Source organism: Lagenorhynchus albirostris, chromosome 7 (assembly GCF_949774975.1).
Source record: "Lagenorhynchus albirostris chromosome 7, mLagAlb1.1, whole genome shotgun sequence".
In the NCBI taxonomy this organism is placed as follows: domain Eukaryota; kingdom Metazoa; phylum Chordata; class Mammalia; order Artiodactyla; family Delphinidae; genus Lagenorhynchus; species Lagenorhynchus albirostris.
The window spans coordinates 4,189,841-4,215,085 of NC_083101.1; the positions used below are offsets into that span (position 1 = coordinate 4,189,841).

General features: G+C 44.8%; 2 protein-coding genes across 3 annotated transcripts in view; one reads left to right on the forward strand and one right to left on the reverse strand.

The window, feature by feature from the left end:
* Positions 1-1,474: 1,474 nt before the first annotated feature.
* On the reverse strand, positions 1,475-21,692 carry GTF3C4 (general transcription factor IIIC subunit 4). Of its 2 annotated transcripts, none has more exons than XM_060153982.1 (6): positions 21,311-21,692; positions 20,301-20,840; positions 11,033-12,859; positions 7,556-7,686; positions 4,127-4,215; positions 1,475-1,612 (listed from the first exon to the last, which is right to left on the reverse strand). In XM_060153982.1, exons 2-6 carry the CDS (start codon positions 20,640-20,642, stop codon positions 1,551-1,553), a joined length of 2,451 nt encoding a protein of 816 aa, XP_060009965.1. In that variant the 5' UTR covers positions 20,643-20,840; positions 21,311-21,692; the 3' UTR covers positions 1,475-1,550. The 2 variants fall into 2 exon arrangements, with proteins under 2 accessions (XP_060009965.1, XP_060009963.1); XM_060153980.1 differs by having other exon boundaries at positions 1,475-2,384.
* DDX31 (DEAD-box helicase 31) overlaps positions 20,774-25,245 on the forward strand; it is a 73,256-nt gene continuing 68,784 nt past the window's right edge. The window contains 1 exon segment of the mRNA XM_060153979.1: positions 20,774-21,466. Coding sequence (XP_060009962.1) covers positions 21,371-21,466 — 96 coding nt within the window. The 5' untranslated portion in view covers positions 20,774-21,370.

The window sequence follows — 25,245 nt, forward strand, 5'->3', positions numbered from 1 at the left end:
GTCCCTCACACTCTTCCAGGGCTTCGCTGCTCACCACTCTGTCACCAAGTATGCTGACCCTTAGGACATTCAGAAGCGCACTGTGTGATGCTGCCATTAACTGAAAATCTCCTCTCATTCTCACAGGTCAGTGGATTAACCTCCACAGAAGGGAGGGGTGGGGAGAGGGGGCGGAGGGCTCCCAACTCAGTGTGCAGAAATTTGAGGCAGGTGCTGGCTGGATTTCAGCCTTAAGAATGCCATTGGGCAGAGCCCCCCCCCCCCGAGAGAAGCCACGTTCTAGTAAAAGAGTTGCCATGTTTACTGCTACCCAGACATACAAAATAACTCAGGTGACCCTTTTTAGTTTATTCCTAAGAGTCAAATTTTCCCCCCAAATGCATAACTGCTTTAAATAAAAACTTAACGTAAGTTTTAAATGGCAGCAGCACAAAATTCCCCAGCAAGAACAAATCAACTACTAACTCTGATTAGGAAAAAAAAATAAGTGAAATTCAGCATGTGCTCTGAGTATAAGTGAAACTCAGCACGTGCTCTGAGTATAGAAACTGCAAGAATTCCCTGACAGGATCTCAATTTTTACTGTCATATTTACTGTAAAGTGAAACAGCTCTAGGCACAAACGACCGCAACTATACAGCTTCCTGAGCTGTGTTCTTCCTGATTTTAATGTTGCCTGGTTCTCTTCCTTGACAGTCATTTGAACATGCTGGACCCTAAAGTCTGGATAAACACTCCTCTTGAAATTACCACCAAAATGAGAAAGATAAGCAGATGATCCAGCAGAACTAAACAGCAGCAGAAATACAGAATTAAACACAGGAGACAAAAACAAAAATTTGAAAGGGAAACAAAAGACATTTCAAAGCAGACTGTCTGGAAGTGCCTCTTAAGGGCTCTTGTCTCCAATAGCTACGGACAGAGCAGGGAAGACACTAGGGGGAGAGAGCCTACAGGCGGGAGCGGTGTTGCTGTTACACGCTCTCCAAACAGCGAGCGTTTCTCAGTGAGGACAAAATGTCTTTCACTAAGGATACAAAAATAAAAGCAAGAATAAGTGTTAGAATAAAGGTTTAATATCACTTAAATTTCACATTTTGTATTTCCCATCCAACTTTCCAGAAATATGCACCATTTCAAGGTGAGTGCATTACAGTCCTGTTAATTAGCACCAATCCCTAGGATACTTATTTTAAAAATCCAAGGACACTGTAGTTCTAGAATGTCTATTGTTAATTGTAGGTTTTAAGACCAATTAATGTCTAACATCTCTTCTTAACAGTCCACAGGAAAATACCTGTATTATAAATATCGAGGACCTTTGCAGAGGGAAGGAATTCCCAGCCTCTGGTTGACTGAGCTACACACATGATAGCACCAGAGCTCAAGGGTCCACACTTCTGAGCTGCCTGTCTCTTTCTGGACGTCTCTAGACAGACTCGGGATATAAATGATACGTCTGGAAATATCAACATTAAAAATATTAAATGTTTTAATAAAAAAGGAGAAAATATTACTTTTCCTCTGTGTACAAATATCTCACCAAGTTGTCACAGGTAAGTCTGAAGAGGGTTGTGATGCAGGTGAACAGGAATACTTGACATCCTTATACCTGTGAAGGATTCAGAGCAGGAAACTGATGACATGGGAGAGATCATTAAAAATAAGTCACAATTATTAACTTACAAGAGTCACCTGATCTTTTGACACATTAAAACCAACTTTAGTCTTGGCTTCAACCTCTTTAAAATATATAGTTTTACGAAAATGTTTTCAATATGCATGAAAAACAACTGGCAGGATGCAGATCTGCAGCTGTTTGCTGAGAACCAAATATCAGGCCCACAGGTTGTTTCAGACACTTTAATATCTGTTGGGACACTGCATACCACGTACCAGGTAACTACAGCTCCCTGGAGCCACAAGACAGTTCCAGACCAAGGCCAGGATTAGAAAGCCTAACTCGGCCCAGCAAGGCCCTTATCCATACTCCCTAGAAGGGACCATTCTGTTCTGAGGAATGACAGGGCATGCGTTTTGTTCAAACTGCTTCAGTCAAGACACTTGAAAAATAAGTTCCTCATTGGCAAGGAGTTGGGGGATAATGTTCATCTCAAAAGGACTTAAAATCTCTGCACTCAGTCACTTTAAAGACAACCTTTAGTCCCTGGAGACAGAGAACACACTTCAGCAGTGAGTCCCCACGCCCTATGTACAGTCATGAAGGGTGCCTCTCCTCTTGCGCGTCCTAGCTCTTGGGGCTGGACGGCACTTTCCACAGCAGAGTACATGCCCTTTCCATCTTCCCATCCTGGACATTCAGAAGACAGGAGAATCACAGAAAGGGCAGGGGCTTTGCAGTAACCTCTTAATCCAGTCAGGATCTACAAAAGTAAGACAAGCAGTATTGAGCGTAAACTTCAGAAAAGGCAATCAAATGGGATGAGCCCTGGATGGACCACAGTACTAAGGGATGGGCACTCTGGTCCCAGCTCTGTGTCCCTGCAGAGCCCCTCACTACAACGTTCTAGACGAGGCTGGACTAAATCTGTGGTCCCCAAAGCTGAGTGCGTGATGAAATAGGAAAATAAGGGCAATGAATGAGTGTCTCATGAAGCTAAATTTATTCTCTTTAAAGAAAGGACTATACTTTGTTCTCAGAGTATATCCTTCATACGTGGATAATGTTAAAATACTCTTATAAAATTACAGTAACAGTAACTTTAAAAAATACATTACTTGGAAAAATAAAAACATGGCAACACTGTGTCAACACTTTCTCCCCCTTTTAAAAACCTCCCTGGTCTGTGAAATACTGTGCTCTACCGGTTAGTACTCTCCAGATCTCAGCGATTCACATTCTTCCCAAGAGCTGTATGCGGCTCAACACAACGTCACCTGGCAGGTGTGTGTTTTTTATTTGTTTCCATCTTTTCCTGATTTCCTGTCTAAATAGTATACCAATTCTCAATTGCAATGAGTGTTTAAAAGTCCCCAACATTTGCTTCAAAATAATCCAATAAGAGGAGGGGGGGCTTCCCTGGTGGCGCAGTGGTTGAGAGTCCGCCTGCCAATGCAGGGGACACGGGTTCATGCCCCGGTCCGGGAAGATCCCACATGCCACGGAGCGGCTGGGCCCGTGAGCCATGGCTGCTGGGCCTGCGCATCTGGAGCCTGTGCTCTGCAGTGGGAGAGGCCACATCAGTGAGAGGCCTGTGTACCAAAAAAAAAAAAAGAGGAGGGAAGCGGGGGGAGGAGGGGGGAGGAGGGGGAAGGACTACAGGTGAAACATGAAAGGTCGTGAGCTGGCAATTTCGGAAGCTGAATGATGGGTACATCAGTTTCTTATACTTTTTCTCTACTTTTATGATTGCACTTTCCATAACAAAGAGTTAATACAGAACACAAGCTGCCCACACACCAACTTCTCAGAATCAGAGAGCTTCAGCCAGGTTAGAGCAAAAATCAATAAGGGTGTAGTTTTACACAGAACATTCTGTTTTACTTGAGACCATAAATTACCCCCAAAGTGTACACAGGTGTATAATGGTGTCTAGTTAGCTCATTTGGTTAGTGTGATGTTAATGAACCTCAGGTCATAAACTGACATTCATGGGACTGTTTACATCACTAATTCCTGACACACATCTACGATCTTATTTCCAACTAGTTATGTCATAAATGTGGGCTTTGTCACCAGGGCTATCAGGAAAGAGAATACTGACCAACCCGAAAAAGAATCCCACCATGGCTACTAGAAGGATGACTGCAAGTGCATGTCCCTGTTTCAGCAATGCTGTCTTTGTATACGTTATCAGTTGCAGAGTTTTCCTTCAAACACTATATAGTCTATACAAGCCATCTAAAACAAGCTTTTTTGAATAAATAATTTGCTTGCAGTGACAGAACAGTAAACTGCAGCCCTACTTACTCCCACACTAAAATGCAACAGGTATGTTAACGTGAATAATGTTCCAGTGACCACTTTTTAATTAGCTGTGGTTCGTGGTAATAGTGTACAGAGCACGAGCAGCCTGCTCACCATCCCTGATGGTGCAAGACTAAGCAGGAGGGAGGACTTGGGGGTGCTCAACCTCACCCTCCCACAAGCTGGGAAAGCATTCACCTTCTGGGGCTGGATGGCGGGCAATGCTGTCATGGAGCAAACACCTTCTGTATATCAAACTCTGGCAGGACTGGTAGGTTAAAAAGCACCTGAAAGCAGACAGATTGTACCATCAGTTCTACTAACGGTGGAAAGCAGCATAGTATTGAAGGTAACTCACCACATACAGTTATTCTAAAACCACAGGTTAACTAAGTAAAGGGCAAAAACAGTTCACAAATGCATGGCGACAATGTATCCCTCTGCACAGGCCAGACCTACCCCACCCCACACTTAGTAAAGGGGAAGTGTCCGTCAGGCTAAACCAAGAGATACAAAGCTTCTAATCCAGACAGTCACTGCAGCTTCTTTTTTTTTTTGCCATGTTTGCAGCACTGAGAAAGAATGTAGTCCGCTTACACCTGATTGCACTGTGAATTTTTCATGTTAAAAAAATCAATTATGTATTATACTGGAAACTATTCTTGTTAGTGATTTTTAAGATTAGGTATAAGCACTGTCTTCCCCAGCACAGTGGGGAAAACCTGAAAGATATAGAAGACAAAATTAATGGTGCAAAAAAAGAAGGGCCATGAACAAAAGCTCAGAGGTTCAATTCCAACCAATGACCATTCACTGAGCATCTACCAGGACCAGGCAAATAAGGGAAGGTGGGCAGCAGTGGATATCAGAGAGAGCACTTGGGCTCTGCGTGGAAGGTTTTCTGCAGGATAACAGTGCTTAGGATGAGCAACTAAGCAGTAAAAAATACAAAGAGGAAGGGCGGGCTGGGTGAAGGAATTCCAAGTAGGTTTACCTTGAGTAAAGACTTGGGTGTACAGGAAGAAAGATTACACCTGAGTGGGAGCAAGCACCCATTCTCACCGGGAGAAATTACACCCAGGTATTCTGGCACTAACTTCAATCAGCAAAAATGAAAATAATTTTTGTGGAAGAAGCCATCTGAGAGACAACAATGTACAGGCCAAGTTCTCAGCTCTGCCGCTAGCCGCCTGTTGCCTCTGCACAAATTCGGACTTCCCCAGTCCCCAGTTTCCTCATCTGTAAAAATGGGAACAGTGGCGGCGCCCCTCGTGTGGCTCAGGATGCAGGTACTGCTCAGAGTCGTGCCTGGCACGCTGGCAGCGCCAACAGGCGCAAGTGGCCACTGTTACAAGGCCACTACTATTACAAGCTGGTTTCCTCTTCTCCGCAAACATAAGGCGGAACAGTCAGATCGGAAGTCTAGGGACACAGCAACGGCCGGGAAATCCAGACATCCGTCAGTAAGAGGGAGTGCTGGAGCATCCATACAGTGGAGAACTCTACAGCTGTTAAGAAGGGGATCTATGTACTGATGTGGAAAATGCCCACATCTTGCTAAGGGAACACGCAAGTTGTTAAGGTAGTTACATGTAGCACAATCCTGTTTCTACTGGAAATAAACTTTAAAAACCTACTGAGTGCCTACCACACACCAGGCATTGTTCCAGAAATAGCCATGAACAAAACAACCAAATTGCCTGTCTTCATGAACTTTCTATTCCAGAGAAAGGAGAAAAACATAAAGTAAAAATATATTAAGTGGGACTTCCCCAGTGGTGCAGTGGTTAAGAATCTGCCCACCAATGCAGGGGACACGGGTTCGAGCCCTGGCCCAGGATGATCCCACATGCTGCAGAGCAACTAAGCCTGTGCACCACAACTACTGAGCCTGTGCTCTAGAGCCCACGAGCCACAACTACTGAGCCCACGTGCCACAACTACTGAAGCCCACGCGCCTAGAGCCCGTGCTCCGCAACAAGAGAAGCCACCGCAATAAGAAGCCCGCGTCGCGCAACCAAGAGTAGCCCCCGCTCGCGGCAACTAGAGAAAGTCCATGTGCACCAACGAAGACCCAACGCAGCCAAAAATAAATAAAATAGATTTATAAAAAAGAAAGAGAAGGTTGCTCATTAAAAAATATATATATAGGGCTTCCCTGGTGGCGCAGTGGTTGAGAGTCCGCCTGCCGATGCGGGGGACACGGGTTCATGCCCCAGTCCGGGAAGATCCCACATGCCGTGGAGTGGCTAGGCCTGTGAGCCATGGCCACTGAGCCTGCACGTCCAGAGCCTGTGCTCCACAACGGGAGAGGCCACAACAGTGAGAGGCCCGCGTACCGGGAAAAAAAAAAAAAAAAAAAAAGTATATATATATATATATATATATATATATATATATATATATAGTGGTGATAACTGCTAAGGAGGAAAATAAAGCAAGGAAGAGGGATGAAGACTACATACTGAGACGGGAGAGGGATGTCATCAGGTGTCACGATTTTAGGCAGTGTGGCCGGGAAGGAAGCCCTGTGGACACCTGCTGGAAGAGCACCCCGGGCAGAGAGGACAGCCAGTGAAGACGTCCAGGGTGGGAGGGGTGCCGCGTGTACCTGAGGAACAAGGAGGCCAGTGCACCTCGAGTGAAGTCAGCAAGCCGGAGAAAATGGCCCCCTTGATGGGGGCCAGGCCATGGAGTCATGACCACTGAATGGATTTTAGCTTTTACTCATCAGAAATGGGCAGCCACTAGAGAGTTTTGAGCAGAGGGGGTGACATGAGCTGATGAGGTCATGATAGGATCACAACCTCAGCTCTACTTAGAACAGCCTGGAGGGGGCAAGGAAAGACACAGAAGATGGGCTGGGAGATAACTATAATAATCTGGGCAAGAGATGATGGTGTCGTGGACCAGGGATGTAGAGGTGGAGGTAGCAAGAAAAGGCTGGATTCAAATTTGAAATGCCTTTAAAACTTCCAAACAGAGCAACTGAGCAGGTGCTTAGATATGAAGTCTAGACTGAAGGGGAACGATTCAGACTAAAGCAATATGTTTAAGTCACCAGTGTACAGATGATAGGCGACAGTCCAGGGAGAGTGGTGACAGAAGAAAGACAGGTCCAAAGACGGACATCAAGGAGATACTGTGTCCAGAGGGCCAGGTGATAACAAAGCGCTTTAAGGAGGAGGAAGAGGGAGTGACCAACTGCGGCACGTGCAGCCCGTAGGGCCATAAGATGAAGACGTGCCAAGGTTCCCTCTTAGAGTGAGACGGAGGAAGACCTCTATCTTTTGTTAGAGATAAACCAAACAGAGTACAGAAGCACTTTATATTCTATTAACTTCAGCAGGTATTGCTTTTGTCATACTGATTTTTAAAAATTTAATGCTACTTCAGAGCAAAATAATATTACCAAAATAAATAAACCCCTATATACAAGACGCAGAAAATAACCCATCATTAAAGGGTGTCTTGCTTGAGCCAAACGGATGGTAAAAAGCCCACACCAGGTTTTAAAGTAGCAGCTTTAAAGTAGCAGCCTAATGGCATGGGCAACATATACTTTGGATAAACACTTTACAGTGGTTTGTGTGACACAAAACTGGAAAATGAGCAAAAGCAGCTTACCGGAGCCAAATGTGGCCATTGGAACAGACTGCCTGTTTGCGATCTGTGAATGGCAAAATCTCTTTACACAAACTACAGTGCTCAGGGAAAGTCTGCTTGTTCATCTTCTTTGAGATGTGTCCGATCAGCACCTAGTGAGACAAAGCAGTCAGCATGTTTTGTGGTGAGCGCAGGGCTTCCTAACACAGGAGAAATGGAAACCTACACGGCATCTGACACACAGCAGGAGCTCTGCATCTCCACGTAGGGCCAGCACTCTCTGAAAAGTAAAAAAGCTGGACCTTCAACTCGTGTCAACTGGCTGAGTACAACAAAATAAATTCATTCAGGCACCCTGTGATGACAGAGTGAACTTTACCCACTAAAGGGAAAACTGTTCTGAAAACGCAAATCTTATTACTTGCCTTTAATTGCTTCTGAAACAAGGACTTCAGAGTTCTGTTAGAAGACAAAGTATTCAGCTATACTTACAATGTTTTGACTTTAAGAAAAACATAATCTCTATAGGCAAAATATCATGTGAAACACTAACTCTGTAGAACTATAGAAATGTCTATTCTTAAAGCAATTATGCCCCAATAAAGATGTTAAAAAAAAGTCTATTCTTTAAGAAAAGCTTACAAAGTAAAAAGATAATCAAGATTAAAAAATAATAATTTCCCCTTCTGATGGCCCAAAGACCCATGACCAATCCAGTCAGCCTGCAGTTGGAGACCAACTGACCCCACAGCAGAGGCATGGCGGGACCCACCGTGCGAGTGGGAGAGATGGACGGGGCGGGCTCTAGGCCTTGGCCCTACTTCAGCTTTGCTTGTTTCTCTGCTTTATTAGAGTTGCATCACTCCAAAAATGAAAGTCTGCAAAACACTGATCTACTTCATTATTTTGTTGGAAAAACACCTTTACCAGCTATATTACTGGAAGGCACGGGATACACCAATCCTTAAGAACCACCTTGTCTTACTAACAGATAATGTCCTTCAAAGTTTTAATCCATTGACACTTAAGCTCTTGTGTAAGAACTTCTTAATCTGTGATTCACTAAAATTAGTTCACTGAAGTTCTGAAGGGTATCTTAATAGCTCAAAAGGGTGTCTTACCTACTCTACATATAATTTACAAATTTAAAGCCCATTAACTTCTGGCCTTTTTGGCCTTGAAAATTCTTATTTATGGTCCCTTATAGCAGGGACAACCAATGTACTAGGTTTGAAAAGATTCATTTTTATGAACACTTTATGAATAAAGTAAAAGTAGGATTTTACTTTATTTTTTAGTTGTTGAAAACAAAGTTTATTCCTTGTCTTTCAAAATACATGCATTTATTAAGAAAACTGTCCAATGGTTTACTGTCAGATTTCACGAGCAACCTTCAAAGCAGGGGATAAAGAAAGTTATAAATTCCAAGTTAAGTACTCTCCTTAGCCTTTAACTAGTAAACTCCAAAACAAAAAACATTTGTTTTACGCAGTAGGATTTTAAAACATGAAACGTATCGTGTTCAATCAAAACTCAGTTGCTGTAGATGGGCAGAGTATAATCTTCCCTTCTTTAAATTGGCTCCGTTAGAACCAAGTAACTATGCTAAATGTAGCTTTCCATGTTCATGCAGCATCTGGACAATTATTCTGAATCATTGCCAACCAGCTTCCACTAAAATGTTTTTGTTAATATTTTACACTTATAATATCCCTGCTAGGTCCTATGAACCAGTGATACCAGAAAACTCTTCCACACAACTTAGACCACAATGAAACAATTCTTAAAAGTTGACTTTCAAAGATGAAAAGTCAGTTACATGAACAGTACATCTTAACTACTCGGGTGTGAATGAAAGTACTGCCTGCCGTACCAGTAAACAAAGGATGTTGCTGCCATGGAGCCATCACATTACAGCTGCCCGTCGGTGAGCCCTGAGGGAACTCATGATGGAGGCAGGATGCCCCCCCACCCCGACCCTGCCACCCTGCCCCGCCACCTAGCAGTCAGCCGCTACAGCCACCCCTGATGGGGCACCAAGGCGACTCGAGATGAGAAGCACAGGATACTGGCCCCACATAGCCGAGGTGCACATCAAAGGAATGATTTCAGTGAGCCCAGACTTTGCATCTTCCCATACATAGAAAAGTGCTAACTTTCTTAACTTTAGATACCTGGTTTTCCTTAATTAACAGTAATCTTTAATGCTCCAACTACCCTGGTCTTTGTTGCAACAACTCCAATAGATCCTGGCTCCACCCCCTTGCCCCTTGGGAGCAGTCCCTCAGAGCTATCTGAGATGCTGTGTCCCAGGCTTAAGTCCTCAGTTTTGTCTGCCAAATAAAATGTAACTGAACTTTTAGGTTGTGTATTTTTTTTCAGTCAACATCAGATTGTTGCAAACATCCTTAAGAAATAATTTTAGGGGTGTACGGGTACGTACACACACACACACACACACACACACACACACACACACACACACACACACACACACACACACACACACACACACACACACACACACACACACACACACACACCTTTCCAACAAGAAAATGCAACAAGTGATTCGCGAATGGTTTGACATTAGGCATGGAAGATATCTGAATTTATTACCTGCAATTAATACTTTAGATAAAACTTCAGGCAGTAAGAATAAATATCAAGCTTCAGAGTAATAAGAACCACAGACATCTGTGGTCCTGAATATTTTAGTATGCAGTATGTTCCTTAAAACACAATTCTTCAGGATTTTAAAAGCTGTTAGCTCAGGATTCCTGATTAATAAGTCTATACAACACTGAGCTACACAAAGTTAAATGATTTCTTTCCTATAGGAATTCCCAGAACCCTTAGAAGGATGATGTACACTGGGAACCTTTAAGAGGAGTATAGAGTATGCAGTATTTCCCCAAGCTTGGAACCCTACTGTTCTGTCAGGGAACTTGAATTCTGTGAAATACATTTTGGATAATACTGTAAGATTGTCCTACCATCAAAATAAAGATTATACCCAGTTTTTGTAAAAAACAACAATGTATAAGTAATTATTTGTTTAGCTCCTATGCCCTTCTAGACTAAATCAGAAGACCCCCTCAAGTACTATCAAATGGAAACAGTCCCGGCCACAGTCCTCCCACTTCCCAAACCTTCTGCAAACAGGAAGGGAAAGGAGGGTGTGCCACACTTCCCCTGCTGGGTCTGCCCAATCACAGCGTGGTCTGCTTCTGGAGCTCATCCACAGCCTGGAAATCTCCCAAACCTTGCGTACCAATCAAGGCCACAGTGAGAGTAAGAACTGAAATATTGTTTGTGTGATATGAGTATGTCCTCTGCATTAATCTGTTTCTTATTTATTCTCCTGCACCTCATGCCAATCAATTACCTAAAAAATGTCAAAGCAAAGTGGAGCTTTACAAAGTAAGTTTAGGTCATTTCTTTCTCACAAAGAAAGCAGACTTTTCAGATTCAGTGTTTTTGTTAATAAACACCTACCCGTGCGGTTCTGTCATCATACTCTTCATCAGACATTAAAAAGTTACAGAGTCCCCGGGTGGGGATGCTAGTGTTTTCTGTGATCCAGGTGTGCAGGTATACTTCGCCTAAGACTCGCTTCATGTGCTCCCGGGTCAAGTGCATTTCCACAGCTTCAATTTTCCCTTGGATTTCAAGGAGTTTCTCTTCCATTGGCTCTCGGCCTCCAGTGTCTCCAGGCTGAGTGACCGAGTCATCTGTGGGGCCCTCTGGATCACCTCCTTTGCTCCTCTCCTGAAGGCCTTGCTTATTCGTCTGTTCGGAGGCAGCGCCTTCTTCCTGCTGCTCGCCCTCAGCGTTGCCCGTCCCAGGTGAGTCAACTAGTAAGATTTTTGAGTCCTCAAGGATGGGTCTGCATAAGGCTTCTGAAGCGGTTTTCTGCATTGACTGGTATAAAATCCTCAGGAGGAAGAGTTTGAAACGCCAATAATAGGTGGCCCCACTGCTTTCAATCTTTTTTTCCAAAGCTTCTTGTAAAAATTGAGGGATACGTTTATCTTTTAAAATCTTCCAACGTACTAGGTCTATTAAATCTACCTGCTTAAAGAGATTTTGAATTGAAGATTGCAGAAGCTTAGCAGCTGCCTCTTCAAAGGCTTTGAGAGTAACGAACTGAACCTGGTAGTTTTTGTTAACGGGATGGAGGCCGTTGACCATGCCCTCAGTGGTAATGACGGCCAGGTACGCACCACAGGGGCTCACAGCTATCCCGTGTGTCCTCACTGAGCCAAACACATCCGACAGTTTAATCAAATGGTGTTCAAACTTCAATGCAACATCTGTGAAAATGGGAACCAGCTGCCTCACCTTCCCATCACTGGAACAAGTATATACCGTCCCATTCTGCTTGTCTGCAGTCATGGAGACAATCGGCAGTGAGTGCAGGCCTGTGACGTGAGAATTGTGAACATTCAGACCTGCTTTGGAGATCAGAAGAAGACACCAAAACACATAGGGTCCTCTTGCGGCCACCACTAAGCTACAACTACACTTCTGGTAAGGGTGATACAGCGGTACACACTTGATGCTGTGTACTGGCAACTGGTCCATTTCTTTCCACAAGACGACAGGCTGCCTTAACGTGAAATAGCCTTTAACTGCTTTGAGATTGACAGGAAGAATTTTTACAGGTCCAAAAGCACTCCCCACGATAAGGCCGCTCATTTTCCGATTATTGTGCTCATATTCCCACCAAAACAAAACACTAGGAGAGTTGATTCCTGACTCAATTGTGTTGCACGAAGAGATGGATTCCTTTCCTACAAACGGTAGCTGAAACTGCCACACAGCAATGTTGCCGTTTTCAAAGAGGACGGCCAGGAGCACGCTGCCCACGTCGCGGCACTCGTTGTTATGCTTGACCTGCTGAGTGGTACAGATGCCTGACCACTCCATCCTGACTGGTGTCTGCATGCTGTGTCTTCTCTGAAACTCAGCAAAATCCCTGAGATTCCCTTCCGGGGCCTCACTTTTAGAGAACCTGTAACTGGTCTCATAAAGACGTTCCCCATAAATCTCCGTCAGGTCGACCAGCTGGACCCACTGCAGTCTGTTGAGGTTAGCCTGGATGGTCAGGCGATTGTCCATGGTCAGCGCTGCCAGGAGGCACCTGCCATTAGCATCGCAGCCCATGGGGGACCAGCTAGTGTACTTGAATCCTCTCAGTGGTGGCAAAGCCTTCCCCTCAGGGTTGAACACCCTGTCCAACATGAAAGTCTGACTGACTGTGGGGTCTTCAGAGGCGGCAAATTTCTCCTTACACTCAGCAACTTCCGTTTTTGAGCCAACCTGGAAATAAGAGATATAAAAACTATCAGATAAATATTTTACTCTAAGAGGACTATATTTACATTGATTAGGGTGAATTAACTGATTCACATAAATACATAAATCAGTTACACGTTTACATATTATAAATATGTAAAACAGTAATTTGATATCAGTTCTGTTAATTTTGGCATGACATGCATTTGAAAGATCAAGCCCGTGTCTAAACCTAAGTGAGCATTCACTCAGGTAATGGCAATTTTTTTTTAAGGGTCAGAATAAGTGCTGTCATTATTCATAGCCTCGTTCCCACATGGTTCTCAGAATTGACATATGCAGTAGCAATGACAAAGATGTACTTGATTCTAAAGAGTCAGCTAAGCATTCTGCTGAACTAGTCACAAAACAATAAAGGAGAAAGTCATGAAAAAATATCTACCTATATACATCTTTGATACAATTAGATGTCTGGATTTTTAACAATATTTTTGTAATACAAATGTCAGCTCTTAAGTTTTCTATCTGAAATTTCATTTACAAATTACGCTGAGAGCCAACTCCAACAGTTCTGTCCACTGTTTCTTTCTTTTCTTTTTTTAATTAATTAATTTATTTTTGGCTATGTTGGGTCTTCGTTGCTCTGTGCAGGCTTTCTCTAGTTGCGGTGAGCGGGGGCTACTCTTCGTTGCGGTGCACAGGCTTCTCACTGTGGTGGCTTCTCTTGTTGCGGAGCACGGGCTCCAGGCGCATGGGCTTCCGTAGTTGTGGCACGTGGGCTCGGTAGTTGTGGCTCGTGGGATCTAGAGCGCAGGCTCAGTAGTTGTGGCACACGGGCTTAGTTGTTCCGTAGCATGAGGGATCTTCCCAAACCAGGGCTCGAACTCGTGTCCCCTGCATTGGCAGGCGATTCTTAACCACTGCGCCACCAGGGAAGTGCCTGTCCACTGTTTGTATAGAATAATGTCCACTGCCGTTAGACTATTTGCCGTTCCCTGAACACTCCCACTCTGCCTTCCCTGGCTCCCTTGTGTAGAATGCTCTCGTTCCTCCTATTTGAATCCCATCCCTCCTACCAGGTCAAACTCTGTGAAGCCTTCTGAGATCATTCTAGCTTTCATTCATCTCTCCCTCCTACAAGTCTGTAACATACATGAGCAGTGCTATTTATTTAATGTCTAGGTGTACAATGGTGAGCTCTTTAGAAAGATTTTAAAGGGACGTTAAAGATAGAGGAGAGATAAATGACCAAAAGAAAGTGGTCCAGAGCTATAAGAAAATAGCCAGAAAGGCTAAAGCCCCAAAAGAACACAGGTCAATTAAAATATGGTTTCTGGGGGCTTCCCTGGTGGCACAGTGGTTAAGAATCTGCCTGCTAATGCAGGGAACATGGGTTCGAGGCCTGGTCTGGGAGGATCCCATATGCCGCGGAGCAACTGGGCCCATGAGCCACAACTACTGAGCCTGCGCTCGGGAGCCCATGTGCCACAACTACTGAGGCCTGCGCGCCTGGAGCCCGTGCTTCGCAACAGGAGAAGCCACCGCAATGAGAAGCCCACACATCGCAACAAAGAGTAGTCCCCGCTCCACGCAACTAGAGAAAGCCCGCGTGCAGCGACGAAGACCCAACGCAGCCAAAAATAAATAAATAAATAAATAAAAATAAAATACAATATGGTTTCTGTTATGTCAGAAGTAGGAAGAAGAAAAGGACGTGAACCACTGTCTTTAGAGAAATGGGTAACAGAGAAAGCAGAATCTTTCGATTCCTTTTTAGTGTCAATCTTCTATTACATAGAGGCTGCTCTTCAAACTGGAAAGGGTAGATTAAACATGATTGAAAAGGAATTCAAGCCTAAATATACATGGATATAACGAAACTCACTTTAAATGAGTTTAAGTCCCCAAGCCCAGAGCAATTACACTCCAAAATATAGAAAGACCTTGGAAGATGAACTCAGAACCATTACATTCCTTGATAAAGCTTGGACAACCAGAGATGTGTCAGAAAGCCATAATGCAACAAATAGTTAACTGCTAAATTGCATAATACATAAGCATATAAAATGAAAGGTAGATATAAAGTCCAACAAATGAATTAGAAGACTAACTTTTCCTAAAGTGTGTAAAACAGAACATCACTCCCCTAAATTGCCCCTTGAAAAAGAGGTCTATAACCAAATAAGTTTTGAAAATGCTATATATTATATATTATTCCCCCGTCAAGAGTTACAGCCAGGGAGCTACTGAAGAGACTTATTTAACCAGAGTTATCCAAATTTTTATTTTTTATTTACTTATTTATTTTTTTACCATTTTTTAAAAACTGGGGTATAGTTGCTTTACAGTGTTGTTAGTTTCTGCTGTACGGCAAAGTGAATCAGCTATACGTACACACGTATCCCCTCTTTTTTGGATTTCCTTCCCATTTAGGTCACCACAGAGCATCGAGTAGAGTTCCTTGTGCTCTACAGAAGGTTCTCTTTAGTTACCTATTTTATACATATTAGTGTATATGTGTCAGTCCCTATCTTCCCAGTTCATCCCACCCCCACCCTTCCCCCCTTGGTGTCCATACGTCCAAACTTTTTTTTTTTTAAACAACAGAACCTTTCGGGGGGCTGTCATCTCTGGAAATTGTGTCTTGGGCTGTGTATCTTGATTTTAGTGTAGTCTCTTGGATACACCTACAGACATGCTGGAGAAATACAGACTGGAAATTCCAATTAAATACAGGTGTCACTGGCTAACCTGTTAATAAAACAATGCTAATCAAAGCCCAGAGCTTTGGATGGGTATATAAAATTTGAGTGAAAATCTTTCCTGTGATGCCAGACTGCCTGGATTCAAATCCTGGCTCTATCATACACTAGCTCTGTAACCCTGAGCAAACTGTTTAAACTTTCTGGCTTTAATTCCTCGTCTATAAAGAGTATAATAATACATGTTCTCATAGAGTTTGGAAGGTTAATTAAGTCAATGTATGTAAAGCACATACTAATAAATACTCAATAAATGTTATCTATGATGACAATTATTAATACTCTCTGAGGATTAAGTAAATGTTAATGAGACCTAATAAAAGTATGTAAAATGCAGGGTAGATAGGCATTAAGTTGTCCACCAAAGGAAGGGTAGATATAAAATTGTTCACCAAATCCCATAATACTGTAAACTAAGCAATAATCCTCAGACTAGGATAATTTACTATTACAATAAAATCTACTATAGAACTGAAAGTAAACTTACAGAATGCATAACCCCAAACAGCAGCAGAATGAAATAAAGGAAGCTCAAGCTTGGTCCTCACTGCAGGAAGAATCCTTGATGGAACGTAGAGCAGTGTGGATGTCAGCCAGTAGGGAAAGTCCTTAGGGTTTTTTGTGCAGTAATTTCTAATATGTTAGGTAGTTTGAATTAGCCTACTGGACCTCCCCTCAACTCTCCATATCACAAACTAGTTAACAAATCAAAACAAGTACTCAGATGCCCAAGAAGCATACCAGTTAAGAGTCCAGCTCCCAGAGGCTGACCCCCAGCCAATCATTTGACTATATCCCGTTCCTATTTCGCCACTATTACAACTAATAGCTACGTACTTTGTAAGCACCTAACAAATAAAAACTCATTTGAAGCTACTAGATAGCAAACTTCTTGAGGGCAGGAATATAATTCCAAAGACAGGAAATAGTTATTTTACTTAATGTAGTAGATGGAGTTAATGTTACTAACGCTCTTAACAACTGATACAAATTAGTTATGCATATATTATTAGAATTTGGAACTGTGTACAACTAGATGATTCATTAAATCAGCAGTCCAATGGGAAAAGAAACTGCAACTTACTCTTTTTTTTTAATTAATTAATTAATTTTTGGCCGCGTTGGGTCTTCGTTGTGGTGCGTGGGCTTGTCATTGCGGTGGCTTCTCTTGTTGCAGAGCACAGGCTCTAGGCACACAGGCTTCAGTAGTTGTGGCACATGGGCTCAGTAGTTGTGGCTCGCGGGCTCTAGAGCACAGGCTCAGTAGTTGTGGTGCATGGGCTCAGATGCTCCACGGCATGTGGGATCTTCCCGGACCAGGGCTCGAACCCATGTCCCCTGCACTGGCAGGCGGATTCTTAACCACTGCACCACCAGGGAAGTCCGCAACTTATTCTTAAGTCACTATTTTATTGCTTTTCAGATTTATATCATTCACCTTTATATCACATAACCTCAGTGCCCAGGACAGTAACTTGCAAATTGCAGATAATATGTCAACTATTATTTAACTGCATATTTTCCTGAAAAAATTCATAATCTAAATAATGATCAGACAAAAGCTTCAAAGAGGTTTAGTATCTACCTTTTAGCAGTGCTACATACTGAAATCTAGGTTGCAGAATGTCCATCTTTCATGTTACAGCGAGCTGGACAGCACCAAGTAGATTTAAATCCACAGGGACTGTCAACGGGTAGTGCAATCAAAGTACACACAGAGACTTCTTTACATTCCTACCATTACTCCAGTTTTATCCCACAGAAGCCTCTTTTAGAATTGCAGGACAACTCAGCATTCATTCACCAGGCAGTGCTAGGCTAGTAAGCCTGCTGATCGGTGGTTTCTGTGATGTGCATACCGAAGAACAGTGCAGAAGGGGAAGATGCTACTAATTAATTTCAGGAAAGCAATCAATTACCAGAGGGATATATAAAGATTTCCTATTACTCATTTCTCAGGTGTGGAACCAACTACAGAGTCAAATTTTTATCAGAATACAGTACTATAAGTAACTTCATATCCACAGTCATAGCATTAACCCAAGCTCCTTCCTTCATACTTGTATGACTATTTTTTAAATTGAGCATTTACAGTGTGCCAGGAACTGTGCTAAGTAATTACACATGTGTATGTATGTACATGTATGTACGTATATAAATATATATTTAACTGAATCTTCTGAAAATTCTAAACAAGGTAGGTTTTATTTATTTATTTATTTATTTATTTTTGCGGTACGCGGGCCTCTCACTGTTGTGGCCTCTCCTATTGCGGAGCACAGGCTCTGGACGCGCATGCTCAGCGGCCATGGCTCACGGGCCTAGCCGCTCCGCAGCAATGTGGGATCTTCCCAGACCGGGGCACGAACCCGTGTCCCCTGAATCGGCAGGCGGACTCTCAACCACTGCGCCACCAGGGAAGCCCAAGGTAGGTTTCATTACTCTCCTTTTATAGATAGGCCTATCTTGCTACCTGGTGCCAAAGTGCAATCTCTTAACCCCTGTTTTATACTGACGCCAACAATCATCTACTTGCCTCTAGGCCAGCCAGATTCATATTCCTGAACCACACCAGGTCAGTCCACGTCCATGATATTGTAACAGCACTTTAGGCCTTCCTAGATTGAAGTCAACCATCTCAGACTGACCTTCAAAGTTCCCAAACTGGCCTCACTTTACTTCCTCTGACTCTCTAGGAAAGCTACTTGAACTCAACTGCTGACCCATCATTATTTACACAAACAGCAGCACGTTATGCTCATGATTTGCATGCATGTGTGCGAGACGGGCACCTCATTGCTGCCATCTGGATGACCCTTTCCTCCGGAGGACTTCTTACAACCCAAACCCTACCTTTTTTTAGGTCTGCTGCAGATTCACCACCAAATAACCTTCCCTGATAAAAGCATCTCGCTTCACTATTCCTTCCTTTCTTTAAATTCTCTCTGCTAAAGTATTAAATCTCTACAATACTGAGACACACACTTAAGATTTTCTCTAGCTGATGTGCATATGAACATCCTTAGCAACCGTAAGTTCCTTTTCAGCAGAGGATACACCTTTTAAAACCCCTTTGTTCTGCCTCCTTCCTTGAGTGTTTCTCAGTTCAGTAGCATTAAGAACATCTATCCACCTGATTGGTTATACTTGAATCAATTTGTTCACATCTTGTCCAAGATCTTAGAAGGCTTAGTCATACAGGTTTACCAATGATCCAACTCAACATCAACTTATCAGTTTCAAACTTGGATTAAGTATCCTAAAAAGTGGTGGGGGTTCCCTGTACCCTACCCAGTTAGTGATTCCTATTTTAAATGGCTGTGCAGAGTAAGAGTTTTTTAAAAAAAACTTCAAGTTCACAAAAATACGTTCTCTTTATATAGATACATATCCTTACAACGTTTATCACTACCTATTATTACACTGTTATTTGTTCCCGACTTGCAAAAAGAAGGTAAGCTCCATGAGGACAGGGACTTTGTTTTGTACAATGCTTTACTTCCAGAACCTAGATTGGTGCCTAGCTGATACACAGTGGTATTCAAAAATGTGTTGAAAGAATGAATATACACTTTGTCACATATATGCATACAGATCTATAAAAGAAACAGCTAAAGTTTTAATACTTTTAAACCACTAAAATGAACAATACGACTTACTACTTAAAAAAAAACCCAACAACTTGCAAATGGTGATGACAGAACAATAAAACTTCAGGAGCCCTAAAGTTCTGAGGGCAAACTTAGTTAATACGAAACCGAAAGCACTAAATTTACACGGAGATCTCGGGCTTTAAGTTTAAGAACTGCACTTATTTTCCAGAAGCTCTATTTTTTGTTCTACATCCCAAAGCCTCTTAGTTATCGAAGAAAAACTGGAGTACTAACCCCGACATCCAGTATTTATCCATCTGCGCAAGATGAGAAGCAAAGACCATTCATAATAAAGTCACTGAAACAGTAAAGACAATGGAAAGAACCAATTTTTCTCCTCCAAAGCAGAAGAGGCGCAAGTGGAGGGCACAACACAGTAAACAAAGCCAGCCAAAGGCCTCGGGGAGCAAGCCCCAGACAACAGGAGCAACGGCAGAGGCAGGTCTGGGGTTGGGTCAACAGGGGGTGGAGCCTCAGAAAGCACCGAGGAAAGAAATCGGCGCTGGCAGCCGGCCAGACGCTGGGGCAAAGGGAAAACGTGGCTCTGAGAGGGACCTCCCGAGATGTGTGCGGTGTGTGTGTGTGTGTGTGTGTGTGTGTGTGTGCCGGCAGCCGGCCGAGATGTGTGCGGTGTGTGCGTGTGTCGGGAGTGGATGGGTGACCCGGGAAATCGGGTGTAAACGTCTGGACGGTTTTTTTTTGTTTTTTAAGCTACCGTGTGGGGGGGGGGGAGTGGATGGGTGACCCGGGAAATCGGGCGTAAACTTCTGGACGGTTTTTTGTTTGTTTTTGAAGCTACCGCGTGTGTGTGTGTGTGTGTGTGTGTGTGTGTGTGTGTGTGTGTGTGGAATGGATGGGTGACCCGGGGAATCGGGCGTAAACGTCTGGACGGGTTTTTGTTTCTTTTTTAAGCTACCGTGACCCTAAGCGCTGGAGGCGAGGAGGGGAATCCCCGGACTAGGCGTGGGCCGGGATTCCCCAGGGACCCGTGACGCGGGCGCGGGAGGGGAGCAGGCAGAGACCCAGGGCTGCGGCCCAGGGATGACTTACTTTGAGGAAGCAGCTGTTGAGAGGCGCAGACACCGAGGTGCGGTGGATAACCAGGTCCTGGCCCGGGTTGTGCACGTCGCAGATGAGCTCCAGCACAGCGATGCTGCGGGCCGTGGACACAGACACGCGATGGTCCTCGGACCACGCCAGCGGCTCCAGGCCGCTCACCGCATACTGCAGCCTCACCGCCGGTTCTCGCCGAGTCACTAGGAGGCGGAACGCGGCGCTGGGCCCGGGGGCCGCGTCCGCCCCCGGCTCCTTCCCGCCCGCCTCGCCCTCCTTCTCCTCGGGTGGCGCAGGCCGGTCGGCCGCGGGCCCCACCCGGGCCTTGGCCGTATTCATCTCTCCTCGGATGCAGAAGCCGGACCCCGGGCGCACCAACCGCGCGTCACCGTCCCGTTGCCGCCTCCCGCAACGCGGCCGCCTGCCCCCAACGTCCTTAGCTGCGGTTTTCTCCCCTCAGGCCCGAAGCGCCGCCGAGCCAGGAAGGACCCCGCCGTTGCTAGGCGACCCAGCCCTGCCAGGTGGCCAAGGCGCTGCCTGTAAAAAAAAAAAGCTACTCCTCTGCTGGCCGGACAGAAGCGCCCGGGCTGGACAGCCCGGGGGAGAGGGGCAGGGACCCCCCCCCCCTCAGCCCCCGCCGCGGCGTGGCCAATCCCCAAGCCCTTTTAGGGACCTCCCGGGGCAACTAAGGTGCTGAGGGAACAGTAACCGGGCGGCAAAGGAAGGAAACATTGGTTCGATGGGGCACGCCTCTTTTTGTTTCTCAAAGGAATTCAAAGAACTGCACGGCATGAACTGTGGGGTTGAGTGTGACTTGACACCCCCTGCCATAGGCCAAGCCACTAGGGACGCCAAACGGGGCCGCCGCCTCGCCCTGGGGCCCCGGGGCCGCGGCTTCGATCTCTAGAGGCGCGGGGCCGTGTATTCGCGGGCTCCTCGGGACCCGGAAGGCGCGCGGGCGCAGGACCCGGCGGGGCAGCTACGCGGGGTCCTCGCGCACGTCTCACGTGGGTCGGAGCGGAGTGGCGGTCCTGGTTCGCGAGGTCTCGAGTCGCTTTTCCGCCGGCATGGCAGCAGCCGACGGAGTGCTTCCCCAGGTTCCCGAGTCCCGGGCCGCAGTCCTCACGACGTCCTCCAGACCCCGCCCAGCCCAGTCGAGGCGGGTGAGTTGTGACCCGGTTTCGGATTCGTTCGCACCCGGGGCCGCGGCGCGCCGGCACCTACCGCCTTGCCTCTCGGTCGGGGTTCGAATTACTTGCGGAGTTTAGAGGGGAAAGTCAGATATCGGGCAGCTCCTGGAGGAGTCGCTGAGCAACACGTGTCTGAGACCGGGACACCATTCTGCGGAGACGTTCTTGGAGGGAGCGGAGCGGCTGTAGACGGGCGGGAGGCTGGTGCGGGCTGCTAGTTGGAGGCAGGGATCTGAGACTGTCACTCGGAGAAGTTAGGAACTGACGCTCGCGCGAGAGGCCCAGCTTGTCACTTACCAAAAGCATCTCTGAACTTTTTTCAGCCGCCCTTTCCTCGACTCTAAGGGTCGTTTGTTTCGGGGATGAGGACTGGAGACTAGAAATTTCTTTTAAGAGTTTTCAAAACGGGTGTATTTTCATCCACGTGCAGTGAAGGGGGGAAAGAAAATACAACTCATCAATATAATCCCCTCATTAGGTGAGAAAGAAAAAGATGCCTTAAATTTAACCCAAGCCAGAGCTGAAAATTAGTTTAAGATGGTTGACTTAGCTCCTAGGAAAGAGGAGGGCTGCAGGGCAGAAATCTGTTGGGAAATCATGTTGCCTTAATGACCAGGAAGGTTACAGTTTGGTGCCAAGGAAAGTGTGGGGGGGGGGCGGGGGGCGGTTCTCGAACAAGCATCACTTAATGCCATTGAAAAATTGCCAAAGTTCAGTTCATTTCCTTTCAACCAATGTGGTGACGCTGAAACTCCTTGAGTTCATATAAGCTCACATCAGTTCATACCCACTGTCTGGGTTATTGTCTGGATTTTTTTAGTGATAATCAACTTCAGGATTTAGAGGCTTGTAAGGACTTTTCAGCTGGGTGATGTTGTAGCTGCATCTATGCCGAGGGGGCGGGGAAGTATCAGTACCAGCGAGCCAATTGGGAACGTGGAATTTGGAGTGGGACAGACCTGGGATTTGACCTTGCAGCATGCTAGCTCTGTGACCTTGAAGAAATTACTTCACCTCTCTGATCCTCACTTTTCGTATCCATAAAATGATACTTCATATAAGGCTATTATGAAGATTAAATGAAATAATATACATAAAGACTCCGTACGTTTTCTGGCCCATAGGAGCACTTAATACATGTCAATTATTTTAAAAAAAAGTCATATTGACTCCATTTTGGGTAATAGAATTGCTACATCAGGAGGTCAGTAGGGTGCTTGTGCCATGTACATGCCTAGTAACTAACACGTAGAAAGCACTTAGTAACACTTTGTGGAGTGAGTTGAATAAATAAATGTCAGCTGTCTGGTTTTATGATTGCTTGAACCACTATGTAAAAAGGATATTCATCAGGTGATGATACCTGTCTGCAGTGGCCTTGTCTGCACCTACATTTTTGTTTATGTCTTGAATGAGGATTATGTATATGCTGATCAGATTTGCTAGTAGCCTGAATTTGGGTTGAGTAGCTCATACACTGGACTTGGAAAGACCTTGACAGCTTAAATTATTCTCTATCTAATGCTATGCAGAATGTTTTTTCTAAAAAATAAAAGAAGAGGAAAAAATACACATTTATTGTAGGAAATTTGGAAAGTAGATTAAAAAAAAAAACAAACCCCACCCATGATTGTCATACTCAGAGATAACTCTGGGTAACATTGTGGTATATATCCTTCTGGAAAACAAGCAGAACAAAATTGGGATCAAACTATACCTGATGTTTTCTAACCAAACAGGATACATTTTCTAACCAAACAGGATACATTTACTAGATGGTGTTGTAACATTGTTGTTAGGAACCCAGGGCATGGAACTAGTGTCTGGGCAAAGCCTTGATCCCTCAGTGATCCTGCGGCAGATTGCCTCACTTCTCTTTCTCTGTGTTCTCATCTGAAAATGGGATGATGCCAGTACCCTATGGATAGATGACATCATTCATGTAAGTATTTAGCATACTCCCTGGTGTATAGTAACTACTGAATATGTTTATTAATATCAAAGACATGGCATGTAGACTGGTAGGGCGGGATGGACCCTAGAGGTCACCTGCCATAATCCCCTCATTATGCAGGTGGGGGAGCAGACTCAGACACTTGCTTATTTTTAGAAGATCCAGATGTGTCCCTGCTCTTCTCTGCTCAAATGCCACCTCATGAAGCATTCCTGTACCTTTGCCTCCCTTCCCCTCGCTGTGGGCCATGGTAGTCTTACTTCATGTTTTGTGCCCAAATAACCCTTTGTCTGTACCTCTTCTGTAGTACAAATACAGGTTTAGATTTGCGATTTTACACTTTTGTCTCTTCCGCTGGTCTGTGACTTCTTCAAGGGCTTGTCTAACCTTTGTATCTTCAGAACCAAGCTACTTGACGGTGGCCAGTTTTTTAAATGAATGTGTTGTGGGTGCTGGTGGGGTGCGGGGGAACTAACAAATAGAATAGATCCAGATCACGGAAAAGGATAATTCCATCACGTGTTATTCATTAATCTTACAGTTATTTATTGAGCACTTACTTTGTGCCAGATGTGGTCCTGTGCAGGGGATTCAGTGCAAGCCTGGGACAGGCTTGTCCATTTCTTCCAATCTAATGGGGAAGACAGACATCACACAATGAATTATGTGCTATATTTATTATTTTACCGAGTGCTGCAAAGGAGAATAAGGGTGCCAGGAGAGCCAAGAGCAGGCACCCTGGTTTGACAGGTGGAGAGAGGAGGTCAGGAAAGGCTCTTCTGAGGACGCAGCAGGTAGATCTAGATATGAAGGATGAGTATGAGGGGGAGGGCTGGGGACATGGGTGTAGGAGTAACATGTGCAAAGGCCCTGAGGAGAGAAGGAGCTTGGTGCATTCTAGGAATTTAAGGAAGTCCAGGACAGCAGAGGGTAAAGCTGAGACTGGTGAGATGGGCCGAGGTTAGATTCTAAAGGGCTTTGTAGCTCTCATTACACGTTTTCAGTTTTAGCCGAGCAATGGAAAGCCTGCCTGATACTGTGCTTAATTCGGAACACTTGCCTTTAGAGAGAAGTTGACATGGGAATAAAGAGTGACCGGGATGGTAAGGGATCTAAAGTTTGTGTCCTGTTTGGGATATTTAGTCCAAAGAAGGAGGAAAACGAGGAGTGCTGTGATGAATGAAGGAATGTTACATGCAAGAGTTGCCGCAGAAAGCAAACTGCAAACTAGTAGAGGGATCTTCTAGGAGACAGGTCTTGCCTGAATGTCAGAAACAGCTTCCCAGCCCCTAGAACTTGGTTGGGGACAGAATGGGCTGCCTCATGGGATGGAGGACAGTAGGAGGAGGTGCAGGCAGGAGCTGCAGGGCCACCTGTCAGGGGGTCTGGTGATGGGAAGTCCACACATGCTTTGGGGGGAGAGGCCTTTGGGCCTTTTTGTGCTCCAAGAGCCTGTGGGTCTGTAAACCAGGTAAGATCTGCACATTTCATTCCGACCTGGAAGTTGACTTCAACTCTTTTTAGTCTGAAAATTTGGGACTTCGTAAAAATAAATTTGTAAAATTTGTAAAATGAAGCAGGTCAGTACCTACTTCATTAATACTAAATATTAATACTAAATATTTGAAGTTGTATGTATCGAATTACTTAGCTATAGGAGCCCTTAGGGTTGCCAGGAACAAAGAACTATTGTTATTGCTAGGTTAGTCAAAAGCTGACAGTCGGGCTTCCCTGGTGGCGCAGTGGTTGAGAGTCCGCCTGCCGGTTTAGGGGACACGGGTTCATGCCCCGGTCTGGG